We start from the raw sequence: 14496 nt of genomic DNA on the forward strand, positions 1-14496 counted from the left end.
CTTAAATTAAACTCATCTTCTTTAAACCCCAGGCCCATTGTTTTTAGCCTACTGTTTTTTCTTTTAAATTAAACCCGATGTGAGCCTTCCAGGAAAGCATCCAACATCGAAGGCAAAGCCCAGATTACACATTTAGTCAATGTAACCTCAATAATAGACTAGTCAAGGTATTATATTGATAGCATTGAAACCTTTTTCAATTGGGGATGTGAAAAAATTTCTACACTATATTGCCTATTTTAAAAATTGTTTTAAAATCTTGAATGTTACCATAATAACCCAGCCTTAGAAAGCTTCCTTATTCCTTTTAAACCCCTTTGAGAGTCCCCTAAAGATATCCGAAGAGATTTTCTCCTTGCCCCTGCCCAGCAATAGGGAGCAGCTGGGTCTATTTAAAATTGATTTTGATCTCTCCAAGCAGGATTTGATTTCTCTGCACACTGAGCTTTTGCCTGAAGAGAGTGCACAGTAGAGCAGAAATTCTGAGATGTCAGCTGGCGTGGCAAGAGTCGAAGAGAAAATGAGCAGCTCACTCTGTGCCCACTGGCATAAGCATGAGACGGCGACACGGGCAAAGTGATTGTCAATGTGACAGTGGTTGGAGTTTGCTGGCCGTATACAATTAAAACAGAATAAAACCCTCTTCCTGCTGAGCTCCAGATCACAGATGGTCCCAATGGGGTGCAGCAGCATAAGAAATGCTCATGCAAATTAAGCTGCCTTTCCATTAATTCCTATTAATTGGGTGTTTCAAGGGCTTCAGGCACCATGAAAGGGCCAAGGCATCATAAAGGGACATGAGGTGTTCATTTAAAAACAGACAATGCTGCTCTCTGAACAGGCTGAGTGGTGCAATGGCTGAATGCTCTGTTCTGAAGAAATGCTAGGATCCTCTTGGTTCAGATGGAAGTTAACCCCTCCACCGTGATCTCAATTCTCTCTCATTCTCTCTCTCTCACACACACACACACTTTACCAAAAGCCAAATCAACCTCCTTGAGATAATGGCCCCAATCCTGAAATCAAGCCTCCATGTTCAACAGAGTTCCACACAGGTCTGACTGCAGGAGTGGGGCCCTATTTAGACATTTTGTAGTGAACTAGACTAAGTATTTGGGATAGATGAGGCCTTTCATTTCTGTAGACCTAGGTCAAATTCATTGCTGGTGTAAGCAGATGCAACTGCATTGACTTCACCAGAGTTATGCCTGCTTCTGTCAACATTCATATGTACGATCCTTGGTCTCAGTCTCATCCCCACTGAGTCTGTTTCTACATCACAAAGCCACTACTTAGTTTGGGTTGACTGGCAAGTTTTCCTTAGGAACTGTATCCGAATGGCAGGCTAGGACTGGGAGCACTGGAACAGCCGGGGGTCTGCCCAAAAAACGAGAGAGTCAATGTTTGTGAGCACTTGGGATTTGTCACTTGACACAAAGTTTTAAAATTACTTTGTAGAAGACACAAAGAGGAATTAAACAGGGGAGGGAATAATGAATTTGTATGAAGCCATTTCACAGGGCAAATGTTTTTTTAAGAGACTATAACAGAAAATTATGCAGCTTGAGTCCCCTTGATTGGTCTGAGCCAAACACAACCCAGGCTACATGAGAGAGCATAGAAACACGCTCCTGTGAATTTCATACCCATTCTACTAGTGATGTGATATACGAATTACATGTTGAAATTGCTCAGCAGTACAGGGCCTGATCATTGCTGCAACCACAAAATTGAGAACATGACCATGATGTGTGGTAACTATAGAATACCTGAGAGATTATTATGTGTGAATTTATTCCTGTGCAGAGGGCCAAGCATCACTTCAATCCTCAAAACAGGGATTAAATTAGACTTTAGTGGTGCAGAGGCTTTGCTCTGCATTGGGGTGAATTTCACCTGACATCTAGCATATTATTTTCTGACAACAGCGTTAAATGCTATGTTATTAAGCGGGCACAAGCAAAGGGAGGATCACAGTGGAAAATCTCAGTACCAGTGCCTGTTCCATAAATGAACCTAAACTAAGAATTCAAGCATAGACAGCAGGTGACACTGGTTGATACTCTAATCAGATGATGCAGCTGCACAACAGAAATGCAGTTTATCTTTGAATCAGCCAGATAAAAACTATTTTTTGTTAAATGGTGTCCACATTTTTTAAAAAAAAAGCATTTTTGGGATGATTTACTGTTTAAGGGTGAACTTTTCCAAAACGCCTAAGGGGTTTAGGAGCACAAATGCTATTGAAAAATAAATGGAACTTCTGCTCCTAAATCTCTTAAGTGCTTTTGAAAGCCTCCTTACACATTGTTTACTGCATCTAGGATTTCCTCAGCTGTCACATAAAAGCTTTTATAGCAATCAAAAGACAAGGAGAATCAAATCCATGTTTTCCCCCAGATTATTGGAATATTCTGGGGGTTTGCTGTTGTTGGTCTTTTTTAAATTCTGAGTTTCAATCAAACAACTTGACATACACAGGATCAGCTCCATTGTGCATGGTGATGCCAAGTACTCCATGTACTCTCCCCATATGTGGTATATAAAAGGAGATTGACAATAGACAAGACAACTAACTAAATCAAAAGACAACATCAAATAAAGCTTTGAAGATTCATGGGGGCAACAACACATTTGACTTTTACAGAGCCTGAGGTCCATGCACAGACTCTTTGGAAGGGAGAATGTGCCACTAATGTGAGTTGAAAAGAGGGGACTTATTGTTCAAAAGAAGCATTCCACCCACCCCTTTCTAACACTGCTCGCTATGGGCCTGGACCTGGGAAAATGTGAGTGTCTTCAATGCCCATCGACTTCAACAAGAGTTATTATTATTTATTTCAGTGCTTAGAGGACCCAACATGTAACCATACTTTACAAACAGAATAGGAAACAATATCTCTCCTGAAAAGCATACAATCTGAAAAGACACAGCAGATAAGAAGTGAGAGAAAGGATAGTTAGTGGGGTTCTGTTTTTCAGGGTTTATTAATTTCATTTTCTGGGTTTATTTTTAGCAGCATTTGAGTTTTACGTAGATGTCCAAAATTCAGGGTTTTTTGCAGGTCTCTCTCTTTGTATATCTGCAATGAGTAATGTAGATTATATACATTACTCATGACAGTAGTAGTATACACTGTAATGAGTAATCTCTTTGTAATGTTCCCTAGTGCTCTTTAACAAAGTGTAGTTTCAAACAGCACTATATTAAAGTACACTAGAGAACTTTTTGTGTGTACCCAGATGGGCCTGCACAGACCAATTCACATGTGACATGTTAGTGTGCTTTAGACATCACTCTCCAATAGTCCTCATTACTGCTCCTTTTCCATGTAGACAAACTCTTACATCTAAGTAACCAGTTCTGATGTTTTCCCAGTGTTTATTGGATAAACATCAATTTCTTTCTCTCGCTCTTTTTGGTGTGGTACTGCGGGTGTTTTACTGGCTAAAACCGAAAATCAGAAACTCTAATTATTGCTCCATTTTACAGATGGGGAAACTGAAGCACAGAGTGATTACATGACTTGTCCAAGGTCACACACGAAGTCTGGAGTGACACCAGATCCTCCAAGTCCCAGTTCAGTGCCTTACCTCCACTGTCACCTGCTCTCTTATTCTAGGTGTTCAGCATCTTGTAGAATCAGACACAAACTTAACACCAGTATTCTTAAATATCTGAAAAGTTGAATATTGAGCAACAAGTTTCAGGAGAAGTGGACTTTCAGAGAAGACTACATTCTCCAAGCTGTGATAGAAGATGTGTGGGTGCGTGGAGGGAATCCAAGTAATATTTGGAAATATTAAAATACAGTGTATATTGTTTGGTATTGCTTTAGATGTCTGAGTTTTTTCAGGACAGGGAATGTGAGGGAAGTCAGAAATGAAAGGGGTGGGGTGTAGGAATGAGATACCATTAAGAGTTCTAGCCAACCACAAATTTGCTATTCAGTTTACCAGCCTGTAGTTTATTATGTATGGTATGTGAAGGAACCTATTTAGCCAAAAGGGAAATGCCTTTTGTGTTAAGAGTGACCCTAATCTAATATGGCCTTTTGACTTGACTCAATTAAATCCTTTCTGTTTCAATTAAATAATCAGCCACAATTTAATAAAATGAATTTCCGTGTGTTGTCTCCGTGTCTGATGACTTTAGAGATCAAGAAGCCTCATGTAAATTCTGTGAATTACTTTTTATCAGCTTGTGTGTCACTTCCACAAAAAATGCTGCCTGTCAGTGTATTAAAATTCTTTCCCCATCTTCTCATTGCAACACTGTTTACAATCATGATTCCCAGCTGACGGGGCTTGAAATAGCTCTCGTTTCTTTTACATCTGCCAAGAAAATTGGCCCTTTCTGACTGGAAAAAGGGCCCATCCAGTGTAGATAAATTTCCGGTGGGGTCTTCTGTGTTCCCTTTTTCATTGTGAACTTGAATTCTGCGCAGTGAATAGCAGTATCTTGGCCTATTCCAAATTTTAGTTGAGGCATCCCCTGAGCAATTTGATAGCAAAGCAAGTCTCCCTCCCCCAAATCTAATCAAACAGATGAGCAAACTTACAAACTGGCCACTAGAAAAAAATCTTAGCCTTCCTCTGTTTATTCTATAAAATGAATGGGACTGTTGCAGCATGTATACTGCAGACATCTGTTCCCAGTTCTTCAGACTGAGAACTAAGTGACTAGTTCTATTACTTACAGAATTTTTTCCCCTCTAAAGGGCACATTTTTTATTTTGTATATTCATAACTGCATCTGACCCTCCTTCTCACTCTTAGAATATTGAGCAGTGATTCAAAGGACAGTGAATCGTTTCTTCCCAATCTGAGAACAGGCCAGCGCTCTAATACAAAGGGTGACCTTGCTGGATGCATTACTGCTATAGCATAAATCACATTTTAGTGTTTTGCTCTTGTTTTAAGGAAGTATAAATTGCACAAATTAACAAGATGCTGGAATGCGGTCAAGCGGTTGGAGCAGAAGGCTGGGAGGTCAGAAATCCCGGGTCATACTCTCAGCTGGCTCACTGATTCACTGTCATAACTTATGTGCCTTCTCTGTGTCTCAGTTTCCCTGAGGATTGTGAAAATAAATTGTGTAATGTTTGTAATGTGCCTTGAAACTGCGGAATCAAAGGAACTACATTGCAGCTAAGGAATATGGACCAAATGTAATAGACCAAAGAACTAGCCTAGATCCAAACACTGCAAACTCATAGAACCTGGTATAAACCTAGAGTAACTCCATTAAGAAGAAAAGGAGTGCTTGTGGCACCTTAGAGACTAACCAATTTATTTGAGCATGAGCTTTCGTGAGCTACAGCTCACTTCATTGGATGCATAAACATTGAGAAGAGGTAACTGAGAGCAAAATTTGATCCAAGAGATTTTCCCTGGTAACTCCCTTTGGCATTAATGGGAATCAGACATCTAGACCCCAGAAAACAAATGACTCCATAGCATATTTCACAGCTGAGTGCATCTATGGCACACATCTCAATATTCAATTCTATTAAATCCAGCATTTGTTTAATGAATTACAGCAATCCAATGAGTCTGTAGATGGGCGGCTTGTATTTGACTTTTATGTGGTAGACTCCAGCAGCCAGCTTTAAAAAAGGAATCAATATTTGTGAACACATTTTAATACAGTTTATTCTGAACTCTCCCCCCCCACCCACTGTTGACATATATGGATGCTTGATATATTTCACAGGGGTTGATGAAATGGCCTTTATCAAAACCAGTAAGGGAAATGCTTGGCAAACCCAAATGAAATATTGCAATATTTTTCTCATTTATTAGTTACAGTTTCTATTCGGTTCCAAATTTCAATCGACGCCACTCGTAGCTGTCTCCTCAATCACCAGGGGGAGATCTTATTTTTCAGGATTAGTTTTTTAAATTAATTAGATAAAATATGCTTAATGGAACCACTGTGAATATTTGATTTCTTAATGAATGGGTGTAGTGTAATAAAGAGCCTTGGAGGAGCAGTGGACATTTCTCCAAAGAGGCTTAGGACCAATATTGCCATTTAAGGCCTAGTCCACACACAGTTTTGGTACAAGTATAACAATATTAGAGATGTGATTTTTACCAAAATACTTGCAAAACCCCAAATGTAGACACAGTTACACTGGCATAAAGGTGCCTTGTACTGTTGTTATGAATATTATTTATTTGTATTACTGTAGTGCCTCGGGACCCTAGTCATAAACTAGGACCCCGTTGTCAGTTAAAAGTTTGTTCCCCCTCGTGTATAGAAAAAAGCGATATTCGTATAAGCACTTTGATACCATTATAACTGTGTCCACATGACTGGGGTGGTATCACTTTCACCATGCTGGCCTAGTTAAAGAGTGTGTAGACAAGGCCAATACATTTTGAAAGGTGTTAAAAACCCTGTCAACACTACGTGCTAAGTGGTTTTAAAAAAACAACCCAAAACATATGAGCTAATATGTTTGTTTGTTTGTTTTTAACACCAGCCTCCCTGTCAAAGTGTAGACAAGGCCTTAGAGACTAGATTTGGAGGGAGAGAGAGACTTTGAAAGCCAGGGCTGTTTTGACAGTGAAGGCTTTAAAAAAAAAGTGTGAAATATTCCTTCACTTTCCTCCATACTTGGAACAGTTGCCACTTAAAAGCCTTTGCTCTCCTGTTCGCATTGCCAGCCACTTGAATGCACATCCACTCTACAGAGTGACACATGCATGCAGAACGACCAGCACATTGCAAATATTAAGTCCCAGATGGGGGCAGCCAGCAATTTGAACTGGCAACATATATGGAAAGATTTTCCAGAGAGCTCAATGTCCAGCAGCTCCCACAGAGATCAAGGGAGAATTGCTCCCCTCTCCCTTGCCAACACAGAGAGAACAACACGAGCTCCTGGGTGTGGAGCTCTTCGGAAAGTTTCGCCCATTGTGGCCAACTCATCACCTCCCCGCGCCCCAGATGAAACTATAATTACATGCAATCTAGCAGCAGGCGCAGTTAGGGATCCCTAGCTGTGTGATGATAAACAGATACACCCACCAGACATGACAACAAATTCCAGACCAAGGTAGTTGAAAGCTGTACATATGCAAATACCTGGCATACTCCCGCCTGCACCCACTGTTCCAGAATACCCTGTGGTAAGACATTAAAATAAATGGTAACATCATGTCTGTATGTAAAGCATCACTGTTTAGTGAACTCCTTCTGAAGCACCTGGCATTGGCCACTGTCAGAAGATGGGATACTGGGCTGGATGGACCATTGGTCTGACCCACTATGGATGTTCTTACGTTAACTAGCAAACGAATTATGCATTGATGTACATTGTTATTTGGGGCTGAATTCACATGGCTGCATTTCTTTAGATGGGGACTGCAGAAAGTGGGGGTGATAATTCAGTAGGTGGTATTCACCCCCCTGGGAGAGCACTGAATGCACACCCCAAAGTGGACTTATGTGCTGTTGAAGGAACCCTCTCTCTGACGAGATGTAATACCGAGGCCATTAACTATCCTGCAACAGTCTTCACAAGAGTTGGGCTTGTTAACGGTGGTGTTCTGGCCAAATCCAGCTGGGGTATGAACATTCTGCCCACTTAAAATTATTCCTTTGGTTGCAACTGGATGAAGAATTCTTCAGTTTCTGCTCTACACTGATGCATGGGGCTGGTGTGTGCAATTAAACCACCACTGTTTCACCCAAGAGGTGTCCACATTTCAGAAGTGGGTGAGTGACTCTGATGCAATTTTCAGAGTAACAGCTGTGTTAGTCTGTATTCGCAAAAAGAAAAGGAGTACTTGTGGCACCTTAGAGACTAACCAATTTATTTGAGCATGAGCTTTCGTGAGCATCTGATGAAGTGAGCTGTAGCTCACGAAAGCTCATGCTCAAATAAATTGGTTAGTCTCTAAGGTGCCACAAGTACTCCTTTTCTGATGCAATTATAGTTTATAAATCACTTTCGGATTCTTCAACAATGCATGCCACTATAAAAATCTGAATGCCCTCAGTTGGTCTTTTCCTGAAGCCCTCCCTGAGCAATCTCTCTCCAATTGCCCCTACTCTGGTATGGAGCAGTGCCCCGCCAGGATTTCCTCCCTGGAGACTCTTCCTCTATTGCCCCAGCTGAGTCACTCTTTACAGTTCATTGACCCCTTCCAGGGTAGTATCAAAAGTCTCACAAATGCTGACCCTCTTTCTGGGTCTTCAGCATCTACCCTGGGCCAGTTTAATTTCTCCTTCTTTGGGGCTTCCAGGGAAGAACTGAGAGTGGGACTGGTGGAGAGTCCCAACTCCTCTATGTGATTCAACAGACAAAGGGGATCGAGGGGCAACTGGCTACATCAGATGCAGGCATAGGCAGAGCGGAGTGAGAGCATTTTGCTGGAAGGAATTTCATGCTCAGTTTTTAGGTGTTTGTTTTTAAAATGTTCACTGTGCTCATGCTTCCTAGCTGGGTTTGGCTTTCATGTCTTCTTTGGTAGAGTTCGGTTTTTTTCCCTGACCTTTTCGTTTTTGCCAAGTGGAAGATTCCATCTGTGGTTTGAAATTACCCGAAGATATTTCCCTCCCCATCTTAGAGGAAGGTGTTTATTGTGGGTTGCAGGACTTCATCCTCTGCGCTTGCCAATTTGGTCAGCTTCAAAGCTATCTTCCACCAGGCCACTTTTCTAGGCCTCTGCTTTGTGTGTGGGCGTTTGTTGTTTAACAGCAGCAGAGCGAAGTACTCAAGAAAGCCTAGGACCTTTCAGAGCAATGCGTGGGTGGAATGCAGCTAAGTCAGTGACATCCCCAAATGCAGTCGGAGTCAAACACTCAGATATCTGGGCCTAGAAGACAGACCAATACACGTGCAATGGCAGTGCAAGCCCTGTATTTACACAGGCAGAATGGGTGTGTACACAGATAGGTCTTTGCATGCTATTCATGTGAAAATTTCATAGAGTTGAAGGGTTTGCAAAACCTCTCAAACTATTTTTTGCCTTTGCAAAGCTAATTTGAATTTCTCAGCCTCCCCCAACAAAATTCAGATCCATTCTACATACCCTCTGCTTCCCCTTCCACACACACAAATGAAAAAAAAGATGCATGGGATTTTCAAAAAACACCTAAGTGACTTAGGAGCACAAGGGCTATTGATTTTTAAAGGGACAGACACTCCTAACTTATTTAGGTGCTTTTGAAAACCCCGTCCTTATATTTCTAATTAAAAGAAAGGCTTTGCTACCTATTAGCACCTGCTCCCATCCCCAAAAGACACACACACCAACCAGACTGGCACAAGGGGTAAAATACAACTTTGCCTTATCTTCTAAAAACAGAGGGATAACATCTAAAATGCTTAGATACCATGATGATAGAGCTATGGAAAACCCTATGATCGACTGATGAGCAGGCATAGTCTTAAGGAAGGTTTCAGTGGGGAGAAAGCAAAGAATGCGATTAGAGGTTCTCTTTGCTTTTTCCCCCTCTTTGAAACGTTGTATTTCCTTGGGAACAATGATGACATATTGAGGTGGGTAAATCTTGGTGACATCCATACATGCAGAATAAAGTTAATTTATTCTCTGGTTGGCAAAACATCATGGTTTATGTGACAGTTAATCTGTGCTATGAAGTCAATTGATATAAAGTTTGACATCTACCCTAGAATTTGTGAAACGCGGCGGCCCGTTTGATGGTTTTCATGACCACATACAGCATAAACACACTGATTTTCCCCCCTTTAACTGTCTGTCTCTTCCATAATATCTTTACTTCCGTTTTCCACCAGACATTGCTGATTGGTATGTGTTGGTTGTAATTATCTGTTTAATATAACATTTCACTGTCTACTAAATTAGGAATCAAGAGTTTTGGGGTACAATTGTGAAAAAGGGCTTTAATGATTTAGGAGCTTAAATCTCATTGACATTCAGTGAGATTTAGGCTCCTAAATCCCTCCAGACATTTTTGCAGATTTTACCCCATGCTCTATTTCTTGGCTGTGGCATGGACTTTATGATTATATGACCCTGAACAAGTCATTTGTGCAGTACAAAATATGGCCAAGATTTTCTAAAGGCCCAATTGTATTACAGGGGCCCGATCTGAGATCCCTTACAGGGGCCTGGTTTTCAGAGGGTGGATGATCAGCACTTTCTGAAAACCAGGCCCCTTTAAGCAATCTCAGATTGGATACCCAAATATCAAGTCACCCAAAATCATTAATCACTTTTGAAAATTTGGCTTCTGTGCTTCAGTTTTCTCACCTGTACAATCAACATTTTGGACTTCTGTAAAGTGCCTTGTGATTCTTGGATGTGAAGTGTTATATGAGCCCATATAATTATACACGATGACTATAACAGACATCGATCTTTGTTGTGGATTCATAGTGGAAGCTTGCATAGAATCCTCGATTCAAAAGAACCCCCCCCCCCATAATTATTGCTAGAACAATAGAGCTAAATCTGGTAGATTTAAGACAAGAGCTCCGTGACCTAAAATATGCATTTAGGTGGAAATATGGCTTTGCTTTTCAGCTTAAAAAACCTATTTGCATTTTGGTGGAAACTAACATCTGAATCTCAAGGATTTTTTCCCCCCACTCAAAGCAAAACGTTTATTAGTAAGAAGCAGTGAGGTTTTTGTGGTATAGCACTTTGAAAAAATAAGAGATTGCTGCTAATATTTAGTATTGCTTAAGTACAGATAGAGAATCCTGTAAACAGAAGGCTTTTAAAATGATAGCAACTGTACTCTAGCTAATATTAGGGGGGATTATTGTACACATACATGAAAGCCAATATACCAGGATCTTACAAAAGCCTCAAGTGATAGATGAATATCTGCAAAGTGCTTATCTCTGAAACTGCTTAGACTAGCTTCAGATATAATCTCTTATGCCAATGAGAGAGGAAAGGAAAGTAATAGACAGGACGCCTAATAAAAAGAGATGGAATGTAACTTGTACAATAAGTAGTGACGATCACACACACATTTTGAGTGGATTTGTCTTGCAAGGTTTTCCTTTCAGTTCAGGGAGGGAAAAAATATGGCTTTTCCCTCTGGCTTATAAAACCTTAATCACCACAGTATCAGAACAGTTCACCAATATTTAGGAATTTGTCCTCACAACACCCTTGAGAGGTAGGGTGAGGTATTTGACCGGCTTACATGTGAAAATGCCAATCTTCCTTGTCTTCACTAGCATCTCATATTAGTTATCTCATGTTAGCTAACATGAGGTAAAAACATATATTTTATTCCCTAGTGAAGACGAGGCCCAAGTGATGAAAAACAATGGGCCAAAGTCCAAAAATTGTGGCATGGTCTTAAAAACCATGAGGATTTTTTAAAAAGTAATACAGTTTGGGCACTTTTTGTTTGTTTTCAAGTCTTTAGGTTTCACTTGGGCTCCATTTTCAAGTTTCTCTCCACAACCATGAGGGCTACAAACTGATTTTTTTATCTCAGTGAAAGCTGAGAGTCTCACCTAACACATGACTCCAGGAGCCAGAGCTGTAAGCAAAACACGAAATATCGTGAGGCTATCAATAAAAATCATGAAAGTTGGCAACCCTGCTGTTGGCAGAGTGATGTACTACTCAGTGTGATTAAAGGTAACAGAATCTGACCCACATTTAGAACATGGATTCCACGACACCTGCCAACCAATGTACATACTATAGTCAACGCAGTTCTCTCTAAGGTGTTTTGTTTTCTTTGTCTGTATAAAGAACCATAACTGACTACCAGCAAAACTTAATATATAAGCAAGATTCTGCTCTCCAAACCACTACATTCCTTCTAGTTCCTATGGGGAAGGAAATTCAACTCTGCTCTAAATTGTTTACTTCCTTTATTTCTCAATAGCATCATCAATGATGTCACCACCATTCTTGGCTTTTTGTTGTTGTTATCTTGTGCTCCCTCTGCTGGTGAACTGGCTGCTTCTGCAGCCGATGAGCAAAATTGCTGAATGGGTGGCATGAACTATGTGTATTTTTAAAAAATCATCAGCATCAGAAAGGTTGGTGTGCGTGTATCTTAATAGATAAAGATTCCCACAAAATTCTGTAGCGCATCTCCCAGTCAATTATAAAAGTTTCAAAGTGTCATTCAGACAGTACTTTCATGACAATAATCTGTTGAATGAGAAAAAATGGCTATTTCTCAAGGATAGTAATAATATTAATTTCCACCTATACTCTCAGAACAGTTTACAAACATTTAATTAAGCTGTGAGGTAGGAAAATATTATTGAACCCATTTTACAGCAGGGTAAATTGAGGCACAGAGAGGTTAAATCACTCTCCTAAGGTTGCACAATGAGTCAGCGGTGGAACTGGAGATAGTTCTGAGTCCCTGCTCTGTACACTGTAACCACGCGACACACCCCCAGCATGTTGTAGTCATGAAAGCTGTGCAAATAACAGCAATACCAACACAAATTTGCTCAATTTTTCGCTGTCACCACATCTGCGTTTTTCACTGAAAAGTTAAAGCAGAATTTCACCTGGATATAGTAGTCTCAATACTGCAGTGTATTTGTTAATCTTGGCAGGTTACAGTACATATTTTTTATGTTTTCAGGGAAGAATGTATGCACATATATACAGCCCTGGAATTCTGGCTGTTTAAACAACATGAATTTTTGCCATCCAATATCACTACTGGTGTCAGTGTCAAGATGCAAACTTAACAGCAACATCTACTTCCAGAGCAAATGCAAGGAAAAAAAACCATCATCCCCAGAGGACTCACCAGCTATAACCCTCTGACCACTGCATACAACTCCAAATAACCTTGAATTGTCTTTTGCAACATGTGTTAACTCCTTTTGCTTAACAATCTCTTCCATCTTGTATTTAGCGGTGACACTCTGATTACCTTTCCCAAACCTGAAGAAGAGCTATGCGTAAGCTGGAAAGTGTGTCAATTTCACCAACAGAAGTTGGTCAATAAAACATATTACCTCACCCACCTTGTCTGAGTAAATGAAAGGCTAATAAAAAAGATGAAGGTAAGAGGGATCATAAAGAAAAATCAATAGGAACTCAGAGGAATATGTTTGACCGCAAGATGATCAAATAATAACCATGCACAGAAACACCACAAATGCATAGCCAAGTTTGACAAAAAGCCAGGCACTGGACTGGGACTCAGGAGATAAAGGCTCAATTGCTGGCTTTGCCACAGAATTCCTACTAGGATTATGGAGACATTTTAATAGCTCTGTGCCTCAGTTTCCCATCTGTAAAATGGGGATCATAATATTTCCTTTCTCTAACCCTCTGCTTGTCTTATTTATTTATATTGTAAGCTCTACAAGACAGGGAGTGTCTATTATTTATTAATTATTATTAATAATAATAATATTTGTATTGCGATAGCACCTTGGATTCCTCAGTCATTGACCAGGATCCTCTGGTGCTAGTTGCTATACAAACACAGAACAAAAAGATGGCCCCCGCCCCAAACAGCTTACAAACAAAGTATAAGACAAGAGGCAAAAGGCGAATAGACAGACAGGCGGGGGTATACAAGGAAACAATAAGACAATATTGATCCCTGTGATGGGCCGTGGTGTCAGCAGCCCAGCTGCCTACCTTTGGTGTCTTACAATATCTTTGTATAATACCTAGCACAATGGGGTTTCAGGCAAGTCCTTCAAGGAACCACTCTAATACAAATAAATAATCATGATTTCTGTTGCACAGGTTTCTCGTCTCTGTATTGTAGAACCTCCTGGCTGGGATTTTCAAAGGCGTTCATGGGAATTAGGTCCAGATTTTTAAAAGTATTCAGGTGGCGCCACTGAGCACCTAAGTGACTTAGGAGCCTAAGTCTCGTTTTCCAAAACGACTTAGGCACTTAGGGCTCAGATCCTCAAAGGTATTTCACAACCCCTTGTGAAAAGTATTTCAATGGAAGTTAGGAGTCCAAATACAGTTGAAGATCTGAGCCTTAGGAGCCCGACGCTCAATGAAAGTCAATATGACTTATGCTCTTCAGTCAGTTAAGCGTTGCAGTGTTAAGTGAAGCAATGCCCAAACACCTTTAAAAATCTAGTCTTATCCATATGCCACTTGTTTGCAGTGATGTTGTAGCTTTCTTGTTCCCAACGTACTAGAAGAGCTCTTTGTAGCTTGAAAGCTTGTCTCTTTCACCAGCGGAAGATGACCCAATAAAAGATATGAACTCACCCATATGCCACTGAAATTAAGTGGCAGTTGGGAGCCTAACTCCCTTAGGCTCCTTGGAAAAGCCCAGCCTCTTGTAAAACTTCAGCAAACGTTGCTTTCACTGAGGACGGGTTGGGAAATGGTCAGTTTCCCCATCAATCTCAAACTGTGGCGACATCGAGTCATGTCTTTTCTCTCACAGTGTTGTTCCCAGGAGAAGTGCTAATTAAAACAGGCTGATAAACTTGAGTGACGCTCTAAAAGCTGCACGTTTTTGAATAGGCCATGACTTGATTCAACAGTATGAGACAAAAAGCTTGAAAT

General features: G+C 40.5%; 1 protein-coding gene across 3 annotated transcripts in view; it reads right to left on the reverse strand.

The window, feature by feature from the left end:
* KAZN (kazrin, periplakin interacting protein) overlaps positions 1-14496 on the reverse strand; it is a 712848-nt gene that overhangs the window by 399439 nt on the left and 298913 nt on the right. For 2 of the 3 annotated variants that reach the window (XM_073317161.1, XM_073317159.1), the window contains exon 4: positions 7097-7135. The exons of the other annotated variant lie outside the window; for it this stretch is intronic. In XM_073317161.1, the coding sequence (XP_073173262.1) occupies positions 7097-7135 (39 nt within the window). The remainder of the gene's footprint in view (positions 1-7096; positions 7136-14496) is intronic. 3 annotated transcript variants of the gene reach the window in all.

Source organism: Lepidochelys kempii, chromosome 18 (assembly GCF_965140265.1).
Source record: "Lepidochelys kempii isolate rLepKem1 chromosome 18, rLepKem1.hap2, whole genome shotgun sequence".
In the NCBI taxonomy this organism is placed as follows: Eukaryota; Metazoa; Chordata; order Testudines; family Cheloniidae; genus Lepidochelys; species Lepidochelys kempii.